Source organism: Prionailurus viverrinus, chromosome B1, assembly GCF_022837055.1.
Source record: "Prionailurus viverrinus isolate Anna chromosome B1, UM_Priviv_1.0, whole genome shotgun sequence".
Classification (NCBI taxonomy): domain Eukaryota; kingdom Metazoa; phylum Chordata; class Mammalia; order Carnivora; family Felidae; genus Prionailurus; species Prionailurus viverrinus.
In genome coordinates this window covers 49405083-49429409 of record NC_062564.1, presented here as the reverse complement: position 1 = coordinate 49429409, position 24327 = coordinate 49405083, and the positions used below count along the sequence as shown (strand labels likewise).

General features: G+C 47.6%; 1 protein-coding gene across 2 annotated transcripts in view; it reads left to right on the top strand.

Annotated features, from left to right (window-relative positions):
• Positions 1-24327, top strand: part of SCARA5 (scavenger receptor class A member 5) — a 126940-nt gene that overhangs the window by 8072 nt on the left and 94541 nt on the right. For both annotated transcript variants that reach the window (XM_047856944.1, XM_047856943.1), the window contains exon 3: positions 22396-22524. In XM_047856944.1, the coding sequence (XP_047712900.1) occupies positions 22396-22524 (129 nt within the window). The remainder of the gene's footprint in view (positions 1-22395; positions 22525-24327) is intronic.

Here is a 24327-nt window from a genome sequence, read left to right as displayed (position 1 = left end):
ACAGAAGTTGAAGGATGTGGGGTTGAGGCCGCCTGACTGGGTCACATCCTTTTCTGGGCCTCAGTGTCTTCATCTGCCAAATGGGGGCAGACAGGAGAGGTTCTGTCCAGTTCTAAAATTCTGTGTGTAGAAACAGACCTGGTCATTGCATTCAGGGTGTGGTCCTTTGAAAATCTGAGTGCTACCTTGAGCAAAGTCTACAAAGCATCCTGCCTCAGTGCAAGTGATAACCCAGGTACTGACCATGGCCAAGTAGGCTACCGACCTTCACCTTGACCCTGGGAGCACTTCTCTGCTGCTGAGAAGCTTGTTCTCCCACCTCCTTCTAGCGTTTGCTCAAATATCACTTTCCCCATTAGGCTTCCTGCCCCCCTGCACCTTCAGCCCCTTTCCCTGCTTCGCTATTTCCTTTTTCCCGTAACACACTATATCATTCTTATGTACTATGCTTATCATTTACTGTCTGTTCCTTGTGGGAAGACTATAGGCTGGACAAGGGCAGGCACCTCTGTTTTGTTCACTGAAGTCTCTCAAGCCTGGCACACAGTAGGTTCTCACTATTTATTGCAGGAATGAATGAATGAACGAATGAATGATTGGACATTGGGGTCCTTGAAAGCTCAAAGAGGCAAAACAAATGCATTCGAAGCCTGATTTCCATGTTGTCTGGGTCTTCCCCACTCTTCAATGACCAGCCCTCCAGGCACAGGGTGGTGGGGGCATGAGGGACCCAGAGAGACTGGAGTGTTCAGATGAAATCAGCCACCTGAGCTCGTGGATTTCTGGTTTGACTTTTTCCCCCTTCCCTTTCATTTCTAAGATGAAACCAGTGAGCTTTGACTTGGGGAAATTCAAGCCAGATTTGATCTCTTTCTCCAGGATTTTGCTCTTTGATCCTCATCTCTGGAGAGTGTAACTGGAGAGGGAGAGGAAGGGCGGTGGGGGAGAGGGAGGTTGCTGGGAAGGCAGAGGGTGGACAGAGATGGGGAAAGGGAGGGAGGCCTGAGCCGCGCAGGGGCCTAGAGTAGATTTAAACAGTAATGTTTGGTAGGCCTTGCAGGCGCTCCAAATCCCTTCCAGGGTTTCCCCCTTGAAGGAAAGATGGGGAGGAGAGGCGGTGGCTCCTCTTGGCCCTGGGGTTACTGGGATCTGGGGAAGCAAAGTTGCAAAACTGTAGCCCAGATATTAAGGTGTGACTCAGACTTTAATGTGGGTGGGACTTTAAAGACATTAGGGCGTAAACTGGTTATTTCAGGGCTGATGCACTGAAACCCCCCCCCCCCCCAACTTGTCTTCTCTTTCCCTCCACCCTGCCTTTATCCCTGCCCTTCTTTCCATGTAGCAAGTGAGGGGGGGGGGGGGCTGTTACCTGCCTAGGCTCTCCTGTCCCCTTCATAAGGGCCCATCTGGCCCAGCTCCTACGTGGTGCACCCATACATCCTTCAAGGCTCATGCCCTCACACCCTGCTCTGCGTCGGTCTTTGGGACCTCTCCCTTCTCTGCACCTCTCCTCAGGCCACGTCTCAGGACCCTGCCTCCTCCCTTGGGTCTGAGCTGTCAGCACCTCGTTGGGAGCCCCCTGTTGGAGGGAAGGCCCCAAGGGTGGGCCAGCCTCCCCTCTGTGCCACCAGGGGGAATAGCATTGCTTCCAGCTGTGTTGCTAGAATTACATGAAAGGGCTAATTGCAGAATGCGACCTTCAGTGTCCTCCAGCCCAGCCTCCTGTGACCTCGATGACCACTTCCACCTCCCTCTGAACACCAAACGGGGGGGGGGGGGTGCAGCTGGACCTGCTTCCCCCTCTCCCCCCTCCCCTCCCTCCTCTCCCCTCTCACCTTCCCCGGTGCTGCCTTGCTTCTCTCGCCCGTGTAGCTGTAGGCCTCTCCCGTCTGGCGCCAGGAGGCGGAGGAGGCGGAGGAGGCGGAGGGCTGGGTGTGGGCCTGGCTCCTCCACAGCCCTTCCTGAGGGCCAGAGAGAGGTGTTAGTGTCAGAAAAATACTGTAGTCATGCTCACCCCGCGGCCTCAGACACTCCACCACGCTCCAGCGTCATCCCGCGGCCGCAAATGGGAGGCTCGCAGAGGTAATGAGTTACACATGCTCTGGGCTGCGCCTGGACGCCTGCAGCCAGGCCGCTTGCTGAGTTTAGGGCCCAAGCCCCCCCCACCCCCCCCCGCCCCATCCCCGCATTCCTAACCCATAAAATTAAATTATTCTCCTCGGGGAACCCCCTCATCTACCTTCTCATCAATCAGATCTCCCTGGTTCATCTTGGCACAGCTCAGGGCTGCCGGGCAGCGGCCCAAAGGTAGGGGCCAATTTCCTGGGAGGGTCTGGCTGGGACCTCACGGGAGGCTCACCCTCTACAGGTTGGAGAATCAGGCACCGGGGCAAGAGGAGAGCAGAGATATTAACCGGCACGGGGCTGCGGTGTTCTCAGCGTTCTGTGCCTGTTGAACAAGAACACAGAGCCAAGTGCTCCGTAAATCCGTGGTCACCGGGCAGCCAGGCTGGATCCTGGGTCTCTGTGGCCCAGTGGAATATCCCTCTGCAAGATGGGGAACAGCCTGGGAAGGTGACAAGAGCCTGGATGATTGCAGTTTGGCTGGTCTGGGCTCCCTGCAAGGGCGTCTGGTGTTTGCCATCCCTATTCTCAGTGGCCACTGCTCACCCTGCGCTCTGGCTCGCGGCGTCGGCCACTGGGGATGAGCCCGGCAGGAGGTGGGAGGACCCATGACAGGGAGGTTGGAGTATTTATTCCCCCAGGTCCTGTCTTCAGGGTCCACCTTGGGCTGCCTGTGTCCTTCCACCAAAGGTCACAGACCCTTATAAGCCACCCTCTCCATGCAGGTTTTCTCCCGCCAGATTCCAGCAACTGTTCCCCTCCTTGACCCTGGGGGCCCAGTGTGGTCACATCCAGGGGACACCACTCCAGCCTTTGGGGGCATTTCACACCCTGGCCACACTTGGCATGTATTTCTTTATGAAATGCTGTGAAGTGTCTTATTTTGAGTGGGTCGTCTCTTTCTCTGGGGCCTCAACTTTTTAATCTTCAGTGTCCCCATCTGCAAAATGGGAATAATGCTACCTCACAAGATCTGTGGGAAAATCAGGTGCCACAGGCCACATAAAGCACCTTGTGCACAGTACACCCTTGATACACATTTCACCTCCCCGTCCTTTGGGGAGTCCCTTGTAAATCCTCGGGAAGTGAGGAAGAAGGAGAGCAAAGGACGAGGGCGTCAGGAGCAGCTGCTGTCAGCCCCCCCAACCCCAGGTCTCCTAAGAAACACCCACACCACTTCTCAGGAACGCTTGGCCGGGTGAGGATTTTAAGGCTGCTGCTTACCTTCTGCTAAAGGAAGCAGAGTTTTAGTTAGTGGGCTCCCTTATGAAGCCTAGATTTTCAAGGAAATCAAACAAAGTCTTTTAGTCGTATCCCCCAAATAGGGGAATCTGTAAAAAAATGTCCTGGACCCTGAAGCCTGGTTCTGGATCAGTGGAATCTGTAAGAAATGTTCTGGGTCCTGGTTCCAGGCCATATGTGAATCCATCCATTCATTGTCCCTGGTGGAAGCTGGTGTCTTGTGGAGGGAAGAACTAGAGAAGCCGAGATGCCCCAACAGCTCCTTCCTACGTGGGGTGGGGGGGGGGCACAAAAGGAGCCTCTGCTCCCTTCCGTCACTCAAGCCCCCAGCCCCTAAACCACGCCATGTTTCATGTGGCATTGCCCTCACCGTAAGGGCAGTGAGGACGGCTTTGAGGGAATAGCACTGACCTGACCACCGGCCCGGCACACTCTGGAGTGGGGGTGCAGGGGGGAGGTCTGTGGTGAAAAGCTGGGTCACAAGTGGGAAGGGAGCTTCAGGAGAGGCCCTGAGCAGACAGGTGATGAATCATGGCATGGCTATCCCTCATCACATCCCTGTTCCTTCCCACCCAAAGACCTTGCTCAGGTGGTTCCTGGCCTTCATTCCCTAGGTCATGCAGTCATTCATTTTTCTATCCTCATTTTTCATCAAGAAAGATGCTCTGCGGGCCCCCTGCAGGTGCTATGCACTGGCTATGTGCAGGGAGGGGTGCCAGGAGGCAGGAGACATGGCCCGGCCCTCTGTCATTTCATCATCACTGTGGTTAGTCTGTCCCCTTCTCTCTCCCTGCCCTCCCCACTGTAAACCAGCACAACGTCGGTCCACATGCAAAGCTTACTTACCTAGAGGTGATCGGGTAGGAAGGACATTCAGGGTTTGGACCATGCAGTTGGTACAGACCGTATCGAGCCTCATTGGCTCCAGGTGCCCTCTTCCAAAGTTAACATCCTTACCAGTCTTGTCTTCTCCACTGTGGGGAGAGCATTGCATGGTGGCGGGACCACAGGCTCCGGAGCCAGGCATGCTAGGTTCGGACTCCAGCTCTGCTGCATGCTGAGAAATCCTGAACCAATTCTTAGCCTCAGCTTTCCCTCCCCTGTGCACTGAGATAATAGCCCCTGACTTAGGGTTATTGCAAGGGCTACCTGAGTTATTCCACGTTAAGTCCTTCTAACAGTGCCTGTTACATACAGAGCATTCCATCAGTGTTTGATCTTAGGATGACTATGTTTGCATCCCTTCCGTTTGTCTGTTCCCAGCCTGGGGCCTGCCCATGGTACCCTAGTTCCTCCACATTCTCTATTTTCTTTTTAAAACATTTGTTTTAATGTTTATTAATTTTTGAGAGGGGGGAGGGTCAGAGAGGGAGGGAGACACAGAATCCGAAGCAGGCTCCAGGCTCTGAGCTGTCAGCGCAGAGCCCAAAGCGGGGCTCAAACTCACAAACCTTGAGATCATGACTTGAGTCAAAGTCAGACACTTAACCCATGGAGCCCCCCAGGCACCCCTCCACATTTTCTATTTTCAGTTTCCAGGACACAGAGTTTCATTCCTACCTTGTTCCCAAGTTTATCTGCTATTGATTCCTGGTGTCAAATAATAAGCAGCGTGACTGTGGCCCCCTGAGTCTAGAAGCCTGCCTTCTCTCTGTCTCTTTTCCAGCCCTTTGGCCTGGCTTGCTTGGTCACTTTCAGCCCTTCCGTTCACGCTATGCTACAGCTGTGTGCACCTAAGTCCCTCTGGACCATAATCTCCCTGAGTGCGAATGCTGTCTGCCTTGGATTCATCTTAACATTCCCAATACCAGCACTGTGTCTTGCACATGGAAGGCACCTTTGCTTGTTGCACGAATGAACACATTCTTGTTCACCAAATCCTTAAGTACTAGGTGAAGGCTTGCCTAAAGGCGTGAGTTTAAGACAAAAGAAACTATGACCTCATTCATCCAAAGATAACAGTTTTCATGGTGCTGCTGGCGCATACAGAAATAAAAGGTCATGATTCCTGCCCTCAAGGGGCTTCAATTTCCCTGAAGACATAGACAGGTAAGCCAATCCTACCGTATCATTTGATTTACGCTCTAACGGAATTGGATGCAAAGTGTCATTAGAGGGGAGAATTAGGAGCCCTAAGTCTGCCTTGGGGAAGAAGGAAGGCCTCCTGCAGGGATAGACACTGGAGTGAAATACTGAAGGACAGACAGTAGTGTGCCTGTTAGAAAGGGCAGAGAAAGTTTTTCCAAGTCAAGGGACATAGCACAGAGCTCAGGTTGAGGAAAGAAAGTGGTGGGAGGTAATGAATGTTTGTTTTTTGAGCTCTGATAGGTCAGGCACTGTTATAAGAATTGGACAAGGATAAGCTCATCTGATCCTTACATCGACCAGTAAGATGAGTCCCATTATTACAGCCAAGTGATATATGAGGAAACCAAGGCTCAGAGACCTGGTAACCTGCCCAGGATCACAGTCAGGAGAGATTGATGTCTTTGTCCACTGGGGCTGCTATAACAATACAGCCTGGGTGGCTTACAAACACATTTATTTCTCACAGTTCCAGAGACTAGAAGTCCAAGATCAAGGCACTGGAAGATTCCATGTCTGGTGAGGACCCTCTTCCTGGTTCATAGATGGCTGTCTTCTTACTGTCCTCACATGATGGAAGAGGAGAGGGAGCTCTCTGGGGTCTCTTCCATAAAAACACTGATCCCATTCATGAGGACCTCACACTCATGACCTGATCACCTCCCAAAGGCTTTACCTCCAGTTCTCATCATGTTGGAGACTAGGCTCCAATGAGAGGTAGGGGGTACAAATATTCAATCTATGGCAATTGGATTCAGGATTAACTGACTCCACAGCCCACACTCTTAATTATATTGAAGCTAAAGTCAAACCATGAAAAGTCTACTGTAGCATCCATAGGAATTTGTGTCTCTGGAGGCAATAGGAAGTCAGCAAAGTGTTTCAAAGCAGTGAAAGGATAAGGTCTGATTTCCATTGTAAAATGCTCACTCTGGCTGCAGTAGGACATTAGATTTTCCAGCAATTACCTCTTCTGAGCCATTTCAGTTGAGTGGGAGAGAAGCCAAAGTGCAGTGGGTTTAGTCTGGCTTGAAAGAAAAGGTGAATACCCAACACAGGCTCTGCTTCTGAGGTGCCTTGGCTGTGAGGTTGGGGAAAGACTCAATGGGGTGGTAGAGGAGAATACTGGGTGGAGTCCAGTTAGGATAATCCAGGCATGCTGTGCCTCCAAAGAGGCAAAGGCAGTGGAGCAGGTGAGAGGCAATCCAGTTCTGAGGTGTGCCTTTAGGTTAGTAATGACAGACTGATGGTGTGTGAGAAATGAGATGAGGTCCAGAGAAGGGGCTCTGGTGAGCACCATGCTGAAAGGTCTAAGAGGTTGGGAGATAAGGAGGGACAGCAAAGGAGGCCGAGAAGGAACACCTAGTGAAAAAATAACCACGAGTTATTGAGCCCTGGAAATCCAATGAAGACAAGTATGGCCAGCTGCACCCAGTGCCGCTCAAAGGTCAAATTGGGAGAGCACTGAGCATTGGCCATTGGACTGAGCCATTGGAGGTGTGTGGTGATCTGATGTATTAGTCAGCTCAGGCTGCATAACAAAATACCACAGGCTGCATGGCTTCAACAACAGGCATTTTTTTTCTCACAGTTTGGGGGCTGGAAGTCTAAGATCAAGGTATGGGCAGCGTTGATTCTTCCTGGAGCCTCTCTCCTTGGCTTGTAGTTGTCTGCCTTCTTCTTGTGTCCTATCATGGTCTTTTCTCTGTGCCCATGCACCCCTAGTGTCTCTCTGTATGTCTACATTTCCTCCTCTTAAAAGGACACCAGTCAATGGGGCCTCTGGGTGGCTCAGTCAGTTAAGCATCTGACTTCGGCCCAGCTCATGATCTCATGGTCCATGAGTTCGAGCCCCACATTGGTGTCTGTGCTGCCAGCTCAGAGCCTGGAGCCTGCTTTGGATTCTATGTCTCCCTGTCTCTCTGTTTCTCCCCCACTCATGCTCTATCTTTCTCTGTCTCCCAAAAATAAATAAAAGTTAAAAAAATTAAAAATAAAAAAGGACACCAGTCAAATTGGATTGGGCCCAAGCAAACAGCCTCATTTTTAATGTAATCACCTCTTTAAAGACCTCCAAATACAGTCACCTTATGAGACAGTGGGGGTTAGGGTTTCAACACAGGAATTCGGGAAGGACACCATTCAGCCCATAACACCTAGCAAGAGCAATTTCAGTGACATTGGATGGGGAGGATGAACTGCGTGGATTCAGGAGAGAACAGGAGGAGAAGTAATTGGATTCAGTGGGTCTTCAAGAAGTTCTGCTGTATAAGAGGACAGAGAAATGGAAGGGAATGGAGGTCAAGAAAGATTTTTTTATTTTAAGATGGAAAAAATAGTATCATTTATGCTGATGGAGTGATTCTGTGCAGAGGGAAACATTGGCTAAGTAGAAGCGCTGGAATTCTGTCCTTGGGTAAGTAAGAGAAGGAATCTGATATGAGTCAGGGGTGTTGGCTTGGGCAAGAGCACAAGACAGTTCGACTACAGCGACAAAAGGGAAGGTAGAGTGCTATGGCCTGGATGCAGGTCCGTGGTTACGTTGTGGGGGGAGTTTAAGGAAGCTCCCTCCTCATTGCTTCTGTTTTCTCAACTAGGAAACCAAAAGTGAAGGTGGAGGAGAAGGTATGAGACAGGCCTCTGGGGATGAGTGTGCGGATGGCCCAGGAATAGGTGGCAAGCCCACTGGATGGCACCAGGGCCCACTGGTGTCTGGCAGTCGTGAGCTTACTGACAGGGTGGCATGGTTTTCCGTTTCGGGCTCTGCTCAGCTATGTGGATAGAAGCATAGAGTTGCAGAGTTAGCTCTAACCAGGTTGAGTTTCACCAATGTGAAGGTGCCAGAGAGGGGCAAGGCAATCGAGGGTATGTCTAGAAAGTGGATAATGCAAATCATGGAATATAAGTGGGTAAAGGGGGGAAGGAAGGACTGAGGGGGGAGATGAGGGAAAGGCAGTAGGGGCCACAGTTTGTAGGTCTTGGTGAAGTCAGGGAGTGCCGGGGTCAGAATTCTTGAGGGAGTGCCTCTGGAGGACAGGAGAGGTGGTGATAATGTGGGACGTTTGAAGTGGGGATTGAGAAAGAGTTTCGATCACTGGTAAAGCCAATAGAAATGTAATGTGAGCCACATATGCAATTTTAAACTTTCTAGTAGCCACACAGAAAGGTAGAGACACAGATGAAACTAATTTAAATACAGTAATATGTTTTATTTGCTCTAATATATCCAAAATATTATCATTTTGATATGTAATCCCTATAAAAAAACCAGTTGGAGGATTTATGTATTTTTTTTCTCATGATGAAGGCTTCAAAATCCAGTGTGTGTTTTGCATTTCAAGCCCAGCTCAGTGTGGCCCAGCCACATTTCAAGTCAGGGCGGAGGTTGAAATCAAGAGAGGAAAGGAGGTCAGGAGGAGTTTGAAATGGGGACTGAGAGAATGAGAGTGAGCTCAGAGAGGGGAAGGGTGAGCAGATGTCCCTTAGCAACAAGAAGTGTGCAGTCGCGATGTGAGCATCCAAGATGGGGAAGGGAGAAGAGAGAGAGAATGTTCTGGAAATAGCAACAAGGAGCAAAGAAAAACATGTACTGTGCTGTTAGGCCACTTGTATCAGAATGGAAGACTGAAAGCCACACTTGGGAAGATAACAAACCTGGAAACAGGTTTCAATTAAAACAAGAAAGTAAAGGAAATGTTCAGAGCAGAGGCTGAGAAAATAAGGGACTTTTCTACATGACTGGCTGGGAAGTCCAGGGGCTATACAGTGGAAAGGTTTCAGTAATTTGGGGAATGAAATGGCCAAAGGGGCATAAACAAGGCTGTTTGGGGATTTTCATGGGTGGTGGGGAGTCCTGAGGGTTCTGTGGCTTCTGTGGGGCTGACAGAAGCCAGGACCCAGGATGCAGTGAGATTGGTCATGTTGGTTTCAGGGCAGAAACTGATGGTGAGGCTGTGTTTGCAGAAGAGGTCTCACCAGGAGCACACAAAGTCCTGGGGCAACCTCTCTGCCCACCACAGTGGTGTGTGGACAAGGAAGGGGGACCTTGTCCTGCAGCACTAGGAGCTAGGGAGTTCATTTTGGCTCCTGTGGAGACAAGGTAACCAGGGGAGGCCAGGGGAGGTGGTGGGCCAGTATCAGCCTTGTGAGAAGTGATTATAACAAGGAGGTAATATGATAGCTCCCCTTGGGTGAGCATGTGACACAGGCGGCATGTGCTCAGGCCCCAATATATTGTCTCCATTCGACCTCAGTATGTATTATTATCCCCAGTTTATGGATGAGAAGGTGAAGTCTTAGGTGAAGTAAATTGCCCAAGGTCACCAAGCCAGTCAGAGGTGGAGCTTAGCCCTTCTAATATGCCTGCCCTTCTAGTCCCTAAACCCACCCCTCTTGCTGCTCACCCCATTCCCCCCTGGGGGGGCCAGGCTTTGGGCTCCGCACACCACCCCCTCCCAATACAATCAAGAGCCGTGCTGGTGGCAGTGAGAGCTGTGAGCGTGGATTCTTGGAGTTTAAGGTTTCAGAGGTGGAGACTTTCTGGGTGATGACGAAGCCAGGGTGGGGCCGTGGGAATAAATGGCTGCAGTGCAGGAGACACATGGAATGAATTACTCTAAGAGGTGATGCTGGCAGGAAATAGATATAAATGCAAATAGGCTTGGACAAGAGCACAGTGACAGGGTCTTAAATGGCTTCAGAGGAAGCCTGGGACACTAACCTCGGGCCACACTTCACGTCGGAGAATGCCCCGCCCTCCCCAGCAGCCCCTGCTCCCACTATCCCCTGGGACTTCTGGCCTGAAGTCTAACCTCTATATGCAGAGTTCAGCCATGGGGTTTGGAAGATACAAACACAGCTGTGAGGACAGGGCCCAGCCAAGCAGGGCCAGCCTGGCCCCCACCCTGCAGGCGTGGTTGCTGGTTAACGTAATGCTCACAGAGCTGATGGGGGCGAGTGATGGTCCCAGGCTTATGCACAGTGCCTTACGCCTGTCTGCTGTAGTGCCTTCCCACTTCCTGCTGTCTGGCTTGAGAGCGGATTCAAGTCAAGAAACCCAAGATGTTCAGAGTGCCCACGCAGAAGCCTTGTCTTTAGAAAAGTCCTGTTAAGGGAGGAGGCTGTGGGGGGCAGGGGGGCTGACTGCTGGCCTCTCCTGACACCTCTCTGTGGGTGAGTTTCTATCATCCACCTGTCACCTTGGAGGAGAGCACAGGGAATCTAACTGATGGAGGAAAGACTAGGAAAATAGAACATACAGGGGACAGATGGCAGCAATCAGATCGGGAGGGGCAGATTGAAGAGAATTGCTGAGGGCAAGGGGAAACTGAGGACAAGCTTTCCCAATGAAGGCCATAACCGCCCCCCCCAACTTCAGTTTGCAGGAATGATCTTGGTTTATGCCCACTCTTTCTGCATAGTGATTAATAGAGCACAATTCATTCTTTTTTTTTTTTTAATTTTTTTTTCAACGTTTTTTATTTATTTTTTTGGGGGGACAGAGAGAGACAGAGCATGAACGGGGGAGGGGCAGAGAGAGAGGGAGACACAGAATCGGAAACAGGCTCCAGGCTCTGAGCCATCAGCCCAGAGCCCGACGCGGGGCTCGAACTCACGGACCGCGAGATCGTGACCTGGCTGAAGTCGGACGCTTAACCGACTGCGCCACCCAGGCGCCCCCCCACAATTCATTCTTAAAAGTGTCTCTGTTTGAAGGTGATCTTATGGTTTGTCAATAAATAAAAGTGAGCCTGACCTTGTCCCCCGTACCTGGTGACTTATATCTTGGCATCTTGGCTCTCTAGTCCTGTTTGACTTTACTATACTCTGCCAAATGTGGGAATTCACTTCTTCCTTCCAGAGTTATGATGATGCCCCCACCCCGACCTTAGGGCATCTATTAAGATGTAAGTGTGGGGCACCTGGGTGACTCAGTCAGTTAAGCACCTGACTCTTGGTTTTGGCTCAGGTCATGATCTCACGGTTCGTGAGTTCGAACCCCACGTCAGGCTCTGTGCTGGTAGTGTGGAGCCTGCTTGGGATTTTCTCTCTCCCTCTCTCTCTCTGCCCCTCCCCCACTCCCACTGTCTCCGTCTCTCTCAAAACAAATAAATAAACTTTAGAAAAAAAGTAAGTGTAACATTTTAAGTATGTTAGGCATTTCCAGGGTGCCCAGGGGGAGTTGCTTTTAACATGTGGGCTTATACTGGGGATCCCTGAAGGGTATTAACAGATTAAAGATAAGAAGGGTGCTGTCTTGCCAGTGAGTGGATGTGGATGTGAGAAGAACCTGTCTGCCTGCCTTGCAGATGCCCAGGGCAGCCTCTGGGACCTTTGACTTACTGAGTGTGCCCTTTCCCTGACCTCTGCCCATGGGTCTCCTGGTAAAGGAGTTCTGTTTTGTGGTCAGCAATAATTTAAAAAAAAAAAAAAAAAAAGGTTGTTCTCACTACTCTATTTGTAGATAAGTTTTCAAAGCTCCAAAGTGTTGCTTGCTGCTAGCTTAGATCTGAGATTCTAGGAGGTGATAAACCTTTTTTTGAGGGGCAAAATTCCACCACCAAAGGAAAGTCAGAAACAGAATGGCAGCTGGATACCACGGTAAATTAAGTGGTTAGGGGAAGATTCCTACCCCAAGCTCCCAGCTGCACTTCCTGTCTTGGGGTAAAGGTGACATAAGACAAACAGCCATGCGGTTGTCCTCTGGGTGTCCCCAAAGCGGTACCCTCCAGCATGCTCTTGTCATTGGTCTTGGCCCTGGCTGGCTGAGGGAGAGAGAACTGCCCTTTTCACGGGTGGACTCAATGGTCCATGGACACGGGGCCTGGAAATCAGCAGTCTTAGCTGCTTGTTCAAGGAGTGGTTGCTGAATGAATGGATAAAACTGTCCTTAGGTTCCCTCCCCTGACATCCCCATTCTGCACACCCAGACCCCAACTCTGGACCCTTTCTGCAAGGCTAAAACATCCCAGCCCTGCCACTTTGGGTAAATCACCTAACTTATCCTCTCTGAGACTCAGCTTTATCATCTATAAAATAGAAGTAATAATACCTATCTTCGTGATTGTTGTTGTGCTTAGAATTACCGAAGTGCTCAGCCCAGAATAGGTGCTTGGGAAGTGGCAGCTGCTATTCTGTTGTATCCCACTGTTGGCTCCAGAGCAATTTTATTTTATTTTTTTTTCGGTATAGGAAGTTTATTGTCAAATTGGTTTCCATACAACACCCAGTGCTCATCCCAAAAGGTGCCCTCCTTAATACCCATCATCCACCCCCCCTCCCTCCCACCCCCCATCAACCCTCAGTTTGTTCTCAGTTTTTAAGAGTCTCTTATGCTTTGGCTCTCTCCCTCTCTAACCTCTTTTTTTTTTTTTCTTCCCCTCCCCCATGGGTTTCTGTTAAGTTTCTCAGGATCCACATAAGAGTGAAACCATATGGTATCTGTCTTTCTCTGTATGGCTTATTTCACTTAGCATCACACTCTCCAGTTCCATCCACGTTGCTACAAAGGGCCATATTTCATTCTTTCTCATTGCCTTGTAGTACTCCATTGTGTATATAAATCACAATTTCTTTATCCACTCATCAGTTGATGAACATTTAGGCTCTTTCCATAGTTTGGCTATTGTTGAAAGTGCTGCTATAAACATTGAGGTACAAGTGCCCCTATGCATCAGTACTCCTGTATCCCTTGGGTAAATTCCTAGCAGTGCTATTGCTGGGTCATAGGGTAGGTCTATTTTTAATTTTTTGAGGAACCTCCATACTGTTTTCCAGAGTGGCTGCACCAATTTGCATTCCCACCAACATCCAGAGCAATTTTAAAATGTAGGCTTTATTCTTATTCATGTGTGGTGAGGCCAACAGGTCAGGGAAGGAGTGTCATTGAAAAGATTGTTATACCACCGCCTGCCAAGGAATGGGATTTGTGGGTGAGGCAGTGTGTGCAAGCTTGGAGTGCAATAGTTTGAATGATTTCAGCGGATTCTGGGACCTAGGGCTGTCCCTAGTTGTCCGGTACCTGGTGACAGGGCAGATGGATAGTGGCCTAGAGGGAGAAAGTGACAAAGGAGGTGGTTGTAGGATGGGCTGTCGATGGGGTGGTCTGCACATGAAAGACTCGCTTATGGGCAAGTTTCTTTATTTGGGCTATCCCTGGGAGGGGACTCTCCAGAGTCAGTGCCCCCAGAGGGGCACTTCCCTGAGATGTGAAGCATCAAATCAGAAGCTAGAAAACATGGTTATTACAAAAGCCTAAATAATGGTTTGGCATACCCAGTAAATTTGCATTTAGTTTATTAGGCTCATTTAACCACAAACAGCCAACAGGTGTTAATTGAGCACCTACTACATGCCAGGGATACAGACCCTGCCCTGTGGGAGCTGACCCTCACAATTTCCCAACAAAGCTCTATGCACGATAACTGTTGTTGCTTCCAGGCCTTACCAGGTGGCAAAGCTTCAGTGGATCTGAGGTCCATCGTCTTCACTCAGATCCACTGAACTCTCTTCTGTGGCTCAGCCAGCTCTGCTTTCTGCCAGAGACCACAGAGCTGGAGGCCTCTGAACCCGCAGGCTTCGGGGACCAACTCAGTCCCGCACAGGTGGCATGGGTTGGGATCTTAGCCTTCCTCTTTGAAACCAGACACCCAGATGGCCCTCCCAACTCAACGAGGGGAGCTGAGGCAAGGAGACAGGAGATGTTAAGTTTATCCATTCCTGCCCTGAGGCTAGACCAATGCCCCAGACAGAGGCAACCAGAAAATGGGAGGAAGGTTCCACTAGTGGCCTGGGAAGAGTAGTGATTCAAAACTGAACATAGCCGAGCCGTGGCTTCTGGGCCAGGGAAATAACTGGGAATCTTTTCGAGAGGGACCCAGGGCCACTCTGCAGGAGTGTCTTTTGGCCTGAATTTAGGCAGAACCCCAAGCCTGCTGTCGTTTGAGTGTCTGCATTGACAGCATTTCTTCTAAACCATGCACTGCCTGTGTTGGGCCAGAGTGTAGGCATCTTCTACAAGCCCAGGATTCACTTCTTCTTCCTGGGGGCTCCATGGCCCCTCCCTTCCTCCTGGGTCCCCATGACCCACCAGCTCACCTTCACTGCCCTCGTCTCCCCTCCCACCTGGCTTTCTCTCTCCATTCCTCAGCCCAGCTGCAAAATAATATGCACACCAGCCAGAGTCCCTTCCTCCTCCCACTTTCCTCCGGCTGAAAATAAGCACACAAGCCCTTGATTGTTTTCAAGAATTTTTATGCACAGTTACTTGGGAAATAGATAGGGACTGAGAAGAATAACAAATACTGCAGGCATGTTACAAAATGACAAGATATCTCTAGAAGTTCCAGAAGAAACTGTCCTAGATCGTCACAACATCTAAACCAAATTAGCTCTGGCCACTATGCCTTCCACCCTGCTCCCTTTCCTAGAAATGGACATGAAAGTGTCAGAGTCATCTGATCATGCAAAAGACCATAGTCTCCTTGGCCTGCGACCCTCACTGGGTCATCTGCCTCAGGGACTCATGTCTGTGGCTCAACCGGACACAGGTAACTAGTGTTCCATGTACCGCATCTGGTGCCTCCTAGACTTAGGTCAGATGAAACCGAAGGTTCAGTGTCTCTGCCCCACACCCTCCTCTTCCCTTTGATGAGGGAAAGTAAACAGTGGTGCTCATTAAAGCCAGAAAGGGGGCACCTGGGTGGCTCAGTCGGCTGAGCGTCCAACTTTGGCTCAGGTCATGATCTCGCAGTTTGTGAGTTCGAGCCCTGCATCGGGCTCTGTGCTGACAGCTCAGAGCCTGGAGCCTGCTTCAGATTCTGTGTCTCCCTCTCTCTCTGCCTCTCCCCTGCTCATGCTCTGTCTCTCCCTCTCTCTCAAAAATAAATAAACATAAACAAAAAAAATAATAAAGCCAGAAAGGGAGGGCAGCTTCAAAGACAGAGGTTATTTGGGGCTGCCTATTACAATGAACAATGTAAGTAGTGAGTAAGCAGAGTGGGGATGATGAAGTCAGTCTTGGGTGGTTTTAACAAGATCCTTGGATAAGATGAGCTCTGTGGTCCCTTGCAGCAATAGAACCTTATTTCCACCTGCTATTTATAAGCTGCGGGACCAAAGCTAACACATGGAAAAGGACCATTTGTCACTGGTAAAACTGAAGTAGGTAAACATGCCATGACCACATCCTGTTTTCTATGTTGTGTAGACCCCCATTCTTCAGAAATAAGTACATACTCATTTTTATCAATTTGTATTTGTTTAAGTGGGAGGAAAATAAGTTTAAGCAGCTAACTCCCAAATGCTCCAAAATTATGATTAAGAATCTGAAAAATTGTTTTTTCAAAGAAAGGCTGAACTAATAAAGGGAGTAGCTGAGACTTTCTTCCCGTGGTTTCACAGTTAACAGGAGACAGGGGCAGTCTTTGGACCTCCCTCGACAGAGCCCCAAACTCATGCTTTCCTCCAGTGAGAGCATGTGGAAACAGGGAATCAGAATTTCCAAGGCTCCCACTGTAGTGTGGCCCTGACACCGGGAACTGGCTTGTGGTGCGTCCTCAGCTCAGCTGTCTGGGGTTAAGTGACTGGCAGACAACCTTTCCTTTTCTGTTCTTTAACCCTGTTCCCACGCACCTCTCCACCCTCTGCAGACAGCACTTTAGCAAAAAACTCTTTAGGGGGTACTCTTGTCCCCATGATTAAAAGGAACCCTTCACAATTTAACCTGCAAATGATAAAGTTGTTTGAGACAACCCCATGAGAATGTGTCTTATTAAAAATAAATCAAAATAAAAAAATGATAAAGTAAGCTCTTATAATAGTAAGGCTTTTCACTGATTTTCCAAGAATGTGTCTTCACATTCTCTTTTGATATGACAAATGCCTTTCTCCAGAACTGTGTATTTCTGTGCCATGGATGTATCATTTCGTCTTGAATCAGAATCAGAACGTCCAGGGGTGGGGATCAAGCCTCAGGATGGGTAAAAAGTTCCACTCATGATTATGCTACTCAGCCGGGATTAGTGTCAGTTCAGTTCCAAGGAATTGCTCCCACATTTTACCTATATGGGCACTAAGTGGCAATCCGAAGCCACAGATGAGCAAGGAAAGCCAAGATTTTGTGGAACTTTTCAGACCAAAATTTGGCTCAAAAATATGTTTTCACAGCCGACAGAAACGGATCAACTATTTGCATAAGACAAACGTAACAGAGGATCTTCGCAGCAAAAATAAGTACCTTACACACGTCTTCGTTCCTGCAAGGAACCTTATAGTGGTTCTGCCGTGTGCTGGTTGATGGGTAGACAGCAGTCAGTGAGGCATACCTTGCCCTCAGGGGTCTTCTTAGACAAAGTGGCAGACAGAGGGGTAGGTAGACCATTGTGAATAATAAGGTTAGTGCTAGAGATGGGTGCAAGGTTCTGACATGCTTCTTTCAGTGGTACCTAATCCCTAACGTGCTACCTTCTAGAATATTTTTAATGGTGAACATCTAAAAAGTTTGGTTTTGCTTCCCTGTAGATGAAATCAAGTTTTTCTTGCAATTTGCTGTTGTGTTGTGATTTCGCTGCTTCTCCTGAAGTCCACTGTTGCTCAGAATGTGTCTCTATATCGTGTAGTCATACTCAAGAGGACTCTAAGTGATACACAAGTATAAATTTGTTATTGTAATGGCCAGGTATTTATTTTAATGTGTAAGAGGAAGATACCTGATTTTCCACTTACACTGATATAAAATTTCCTTCTCAAAGAAGCTAAAGTTTTAAGAAAATGGAGCGACAAATTCTCGGCCATGGCAAACTTCTGCAGGCTACACGCAGATGGAATATCTTGAGGGAGGGTAACCATCCATTTACTTCCAGCCAATCAGGAAACCATAGGCCCATGCTGAGATGAACAACGTCTTCCAGCCTGGCATTAAGGGGCCTTCTCTGCAAGTCACGTTGCATTTTTCTTTTTTTTTTCTTTTTTTTTTTTAGTTTCCATTTGTACCCTTGGAGCCAGTATCCTTGCCCTCCCCAAGCTTCCTTCTCTTGGCTTTCTGATCTCCTGAGAAGCCACTCTCAGTTTGTGGAGGCCACTACAAGATGGAGAAACCTTTCCCTTGATTCTCCTAGATCTTGGAAGCGTTTTCTGTTTGTTTGTTTTGCGTGTGTGCCATTCTCTCCCTTGATCTGGTCTTGTGTGTGACCATGTCTGCAAACAACAACTATGTTTAATAACTAACAGCTTTGCCTGGTGCTTTCTTCATAACTGTTCTCACATGGAGGAAGAAGTTTTTCTTCTTAAAGTCATAGTTTTCAAATTTAGAATAGCTGTAAATCAGAGGATGATGCTGAAGGGAAAGATAACGGATTGTGGCTCATCTAGAAAGGCCTGCCCTTGTAAGCCTTGCTGAGTTGCTGCCTTCTTCATGCAGACTCTGGGACCTCTTCCCGGACACAGAATGAATCACCAGCTTTGCAATGCAACATTTTACTTGTGCTATCTGTCTTGTACATACCTGTTTCATTCACACCTGTGTCAGTTGTCTCTTTATGTGTCTTCTCCCCCTCATATGTGAGCATCTGAAGGGCTATGGCCATATTTTAACTTCTCATTCAACAATTATTTTGAATGCCTACTACATGCCAGCCACTGGTTGGAGAACTGGGAAGTTGGAGGTGAACAAAGCTGACACTGTCTCTCCCTCATGCAGCTTATTGCCTTTGCCTTTGACAATGTCTGTCATAAGTGTATTAGTTACCTTTTGCTGCATAACAAATCAGCCCAAAACTTAGCAACTTAAAACTACAAAAAGTTATTATCTTCCCAGTTTCTGAGGAAACCATGAGTGTGCAAGGAAAGCCAAGATTTTGTCTCCTTTTTCAGATGAAAATTTCACTCATAAACATGTTTATATATAATATAATCTGGCAGAAATCTGGGAGCATCTTAGTTTAGTAGTTCTGGCCCATGGTCTCTCATGAGACTTCTGTCAAGATCTTGACCAGAATGTAGTCATCTGAAGGCTTGATTTGGCTGGTAGATCTGCTTCCAGGCTCACTCACGTGACTATGTGCTGAAGGCCTCACTTCCTTACCAAATAACCTCTTCATAGGGTGTTCATAGCGGCTGGCTTCCCCCCAAATAGATGTTCCAAGAGAGACAAAGTGAGTAAGGAGAAGTTGCCGTGTCTTTTATCTAATCTCAGAAGTGACACACGATCACTTCTATTGGTCGCACAAACTAAACCCTGGTGCACTGCAGAAGGAGACTACATAAGGGGGCATGGATCGTGGGGGGGCCATCTTGAAGGCTGGCTACCACAGTGGGGCAATCAATACTGGGTGTTCAATAAATGCATGGTAAAGTTTGCACCTTAGTAATCCATAAGTCAAAGCTCTACTTTTTAAAAAATAGACGTTACTTTTTAGAGTGATTTTAGGTTTACAGCAAAATTAAGCGATAAGTACAGAGCATTCCCATATACTCCCTGCCTCCATATGAGCACATCTTCCACCACAGTGGTACACATATTATAATTGATGAACTTACATTGACACATCACTATCACCCAAAGTCCACAGTCTACATTAGGATTCTCTCTTGGTGTTGTGCATTCAATGGGTTTAGACAAATGTACAATGATATATATCCATCATTATAGTATCATATGGAATAGTTTCACCACCCTAAAAATTATCTGTGCTTTTCCAATTCATCCCTCCTTCCCTCTAACCCCTGCCTTTTCCAGAATGTCATGTAGAATCATACATTATATAGCCTTTTCAGGTTGTAACTTAGTAATATGCATATAAGCTTCCTGCATGTTTTTTTCATGGCTTGATAGCTCATTTCTTACACTTTTTTTTTTAACAAATAAGTGAACATCCTTTTTGCCCTGGTTTTACTGACTGTACAATTTTGGAGTGTTTTTAATCTTCCACTAGGCCTAAATAATTTGAATGGTTTACCCAGCTAACAGACTGCTGCCACATTAAACTAAAAAGCCAGGAAATGTGTTTTGGACAGACTTAGTAATTCATCTTTCCCCTAACTCGTCTTTTTTCCCTTATAATCACATTCTCTAGGTATCTTTCCAGAATCATTCATGTTCTACTTATCCAATGCAGTTGTGGAAAACCTCTGTTTGAAATTCTTTTATGTTCTGTTTAAGATATTGAGTCTTGCTAGAATAACTACTCTCTAAGAAGGACTATGTTGTGTGTTAGTTGATAAAAGGACCTATTGCCAGTGTGTGCTGGCATTAAATAGAAGCCTCAGATACAGAGGAAGGAACTATTCTTTTTTGATGGGAAAAATAGGGCTATAGCATTGCAGTTTGCCCCATTCTTACAGTGAGCTAGCAATGCACATGTACACAAGGAAGGCAATATCAAACTGGCAGTATTGTTGTCTATGTGGCTTTCCTCCTATTCTGCCAAGATTGAAGGTCAGTACAGACTTGACAATAAAAGGATGGTGTTCTAATGGGTGAAATTGAAGAAAAAGCAGCCCTTGCCCTTGTGGTTGATTAGTTTGGGAAAATGTTTTCATTCCTAGAGAAGGAAGGAGATCTTATTTTTTCGTTTTCCCTCCCCACGTGAAAAATTTCAAGCTGCAGGGCAATCAGCACTCATCTGGCACTTTATAAATTGTGATATAGCCTTGTTAGTCAGGCTGAAAATGTATGTTGTTGCGTGCAGTCCTTAACTATGTTAAGATTCATCTTACTAAACTGCCTCATGTTCAGGCAAGTTGTAATGACTCGTTGGGCCTCAATAAAAAAGTTATGTGCAAAAAAAAATTATATCAATTTTTTTTTGGAGCAAGAATGATTTCTTGTTATAATGAACCAGAAATACAAGATTCCATTGAAACTGGAACAGTTAACGGAATATGGTTGATATATATATCAAGGGAAATAAGAAGAGGGTCAAACAAAGCCAATGAAGGAAGAACCCAAGATTGGCTTGGGATAAACGTAAGGATAACAGCATTTCAGCACGGGCATCTTCTGACCACTTGCAGCAGTTAGTTGGCCATTGTCAGCAGCAGCACTGTCATCATCTAAAGAGGAAGCAGGGTGTAGAGCAGGAGAGCTGGAACAACTGTCATGTTAGCAAGAACTTATATTTGTGTAGTGTCCAACACTGTGCCCGCCACTCTGACTCTGCAAGGAAACAGTTTGTCTCTAGTACGTTGCAACCAGAAAGCCAGCAGCGCTCATGAGAACAACAACAACAAAAGGTTGAAGTGCTACAAGAAGCCTTCATATTCAGGAGCAAAACAGCTTATAGATTCTATTGTGTAAAAAGCAATAGAAAGTCCTGGAAAAGGACTGAGAGGGAGTTGAAAGGCTGTACTCTGCTCAAGTCTTAGTGGAAAAGCAGGTTAACTTTTCAAAATTTGCCAGTAGTTAAGGGTTGATGAGAATGGTAATTGAATTTGTCTTTCTTTACCAACTGCTCCAAATTGTCTCCAATGTTTTATGGAAATATTATGTAATAGTTCTACCTAACTGTTTTAACAGCAGTATTTTCACTAAAATGGAGTAGATGAGTGGGACAATGTTCCTTGCTCAACAATACCTCTGGGGAGTCGGTAAACCAATGTGGTCACCCATGCTTTCCCTCCTGATAACCAAACCTTCTGAAGGCCCCCAGAGGTGGTTATGGTACCTGAGAGATAATAAGTAGCCCCAGAAGCATCTTGCTTGCAAACCCAAAGTTACCAAGGAATTACAAACGATCACATCATCTTTAAAAACATTTCCAAATATCAATTATTTCAGCCTTTTTCTGCTCCCACACCTTCCTCCACGTGCATCACACTCCAATTGGCAACACTGTCCCTCACCAGAGAGGGATAATAAGTATAAGAGGGGCATGTTGTTTTGAAAAAAAAAAAGGCTCTTATCGATTCTTACCTGCCCTTCTGGGAGTCAGGGCAGGAGAGCATCCCTTCCTTCCCACTGTCAGTTGACATAGCAGATGGAGGTTAGTGGCTTCCTGGCCTCTGTGAAGGCCAAGAAGCCTGCCTCAAAGGAAGAGTCCAGCTGAAAGATGACCATGAGTCAGGGCACCTGGGTTCTCACCTAGGATTTGCCACTAACATTTGGCAACCTTTATCTGTAACCTCAAGTGGTTGGACTACAAGATCCATGAGGTCCAGTAGAGCACTGATAATTTGCTGTTCCATATTGGCCAGAAGAAGCTGGTGAGCCTTATGTAGTTTTGCAGGAGGAAGTTACTATGTTTTCCCGTAAATCTAAATCTGTGGTTGCAAACTGGTGGTCAGATCTGGCATGTAAGTGTGTTTTGTTTATACTCCCTAGTGTTTTGTAAGTTTTTTGTCTTCTATTTTTATTACTAGTTGTCAACACTTGAAACATAGTGCAATTCTCAGTATCACTTCTGGCTTGTCTTGAAAATTCTGTGTCTGGCAACACCTGGCCCTTACTCTTACATCGCAACCTCTTCCACACTGGGCCTGTGCTGTTAGGTTCCTCAGGTCCACATGGTCCACTTTGCTTATTTCTGTCCATTCCTGGCCACTGTAGAAGTTAAAGTTTGCAACCCCTGTTTTAAATTTTCTCCATATTCTCTGGGTCACATGGGACAATGTAGAGTATGTGTAAAAGACACATACTCTAGCCTATTTGAGCTTTCTCTGATGCTTGGACTGGTTCCAGGAGGATGAGTTCCTGGGCATGTGAGCTGTGGGCATGCCTATTTGGCTTGGTCATGAATGAGGACGGTGGGGTAAAAGCTAGAAGCTCACAAGCTTGTCATGTTCTGGAAAGTTCCCCATTGTTACAGCTGCATTACAAGTGTGCAGAAGGTGTATGAGAGGTTCCATGTGAGCATCTGAGTGCATCAGGAGAGATAAGACCAGAAGAAAAAAATGCTTGTGGGGTTTTCAAGTGCCTTTTCCCCTCCTCTTCTTACCCTTATTGTCTAGGTCCATGCCACAAGCGACGGACAGGTGGCTGCTGCACTCAGCTGGGCTCCCTGTCAGCCCTGAAGCATGCTGTCCTTGGGCTGTACCTGCTGGTCTTCCTGATTCTCGTGGGCATCTTCATCTTAGCAGGTAAGGGCACCCTTTCCTGTTGTGGCCTTTAAAAATGTGAATGGAGTTGTATAGGGAGCAACAGTAGATGGGAACTGGAGAGCTTAAACCTCTGCTCTCCATTTTCACAGTCATAAGCCCAAACACTGCCCCTGTCACCATGGAAACCACAAAGGAGGAAGCTGGCTGGTCTTTCAGACCAGCATGACTCTTGACAGCATTGCCCATTTCATGTGGGATGAGGAGTTGGCAGGCGATATGTGAGTTTGGAGAACCTCTGAGTCCAGGAGCAGAGATTTAGCTACTCTGAGTGGCTTCTGAGTTTTCGGGCATCATTGTGTGACTTGTGCATCCAGGGCCTCCCTGGAGCTCTATTCTGTGGTTTGCACAGAGCAGGCTCAGCCCCTTGTCCTGGGCATGATGAAAATAGTCATGAGACATTTTGCTGCTGTGGTTAATCAGAATCATCATCAACCTGCTGTCCTTTTGTGATTACTTGGGGGTGGGACGGGTTTGCCCCAGTTCAGCTGAGCTCTTCTCCCCAGTGTCCATCTGCAAGACAGGCTGGTCATAGGCTGGAGTTAGGAGCACATTTTCTAGATAGGAAGAAGGAGAGCTCATGGACTTAGAAAGGGATCAAGCAGAAGACCACATGTGAGTAACCTAGTTCACTGCTCACAGGTCACTCCACATGTCACAGGTCACAGGTCACAGGTGATGGAGATGGTGAAGCACAGAGGGACAGAGGTTGTAGTGGTCTTTCCTGACTCCCACACAGAGGGAGAGGTGCCCAATTCCCACCTTTCTCAATGAAAGTATGTAAGAGTTGACAAAGTAAGACCAAGGGTTCAGTTTATTTCAACCTTACCCATCCTACGTGATAGCTTACTTTGTGTCAGGTTCCATGCTAGAAGTGGATATGCAGCTAAATAAGACCCATGGGCTTCCTTCAAGGAGCTCCCAGTTGTTGGACAAGGCAGAGGCACACAGCTAGAGCTCTGTCTCAAGGCGGAATGTGATAGGGCTGATGACAGAGACTGTATGTTGACAACAAGTGCTATGGTAATATAGAGGAGACACACGCAGTGGAAGTATGGGTAATGCATGGAGGGGGGGTGGTCAGAGCAAGGCGGCTGGCCAGATCGAGATGACTTCGAGTGCTGAGGGTGGGGCCCATGAGTTAACTCTAGGACAGGGATCGGGAGGCTAAGCACTTGCAGATGACCTTTGCTGGAAATCATGAGGCAGATGCCTAGGACCTCATTGGTATTGTCTCACTTTCTGTCAAGTGAGAATAGTCACCTGGGGCCTATGATGGAATGTTCAATGTTGCCTTCACCTTCAGGGTTCCACACTTGGGGCAAAGGGCATGATTAGGGGTGGTGTCTGTCCTACCACCCCTTGACCTGAGTGGGGGGACAGCCAACAACAATGAGAGAAAGTCATGATTCATCTCAAGGACCCATGGATGATGTCCAGCCAGAGGATGATTTGAACATGTTCTTGAGCTGCTCAGTGGGAGATTGGGATCTGGGTTTTGTGGGCTTGGCAGCCACAACCATAACAAATTTCCAGAATTTTTGGAAACTGTTTCAGCCCAGCAGGAAAGCTAGGCTATGGTATTACAATCTCTCTGCTGAATAGGAACTTTTAGGTGACAGAAGAGGGTCTAGAAGAGAGTGCCAAACAAATGGGGACCATAGGGCAGGTCTCTAGAGCCTGGAAGCCTGGAAGCATGGAAGGGCATAATTTTGGGAGAAGATAAAGTTCTCTTCTGTGTCTAGAGGGTTGCCATAAAGCAGGCATATTCTGTGTGACCTCAGA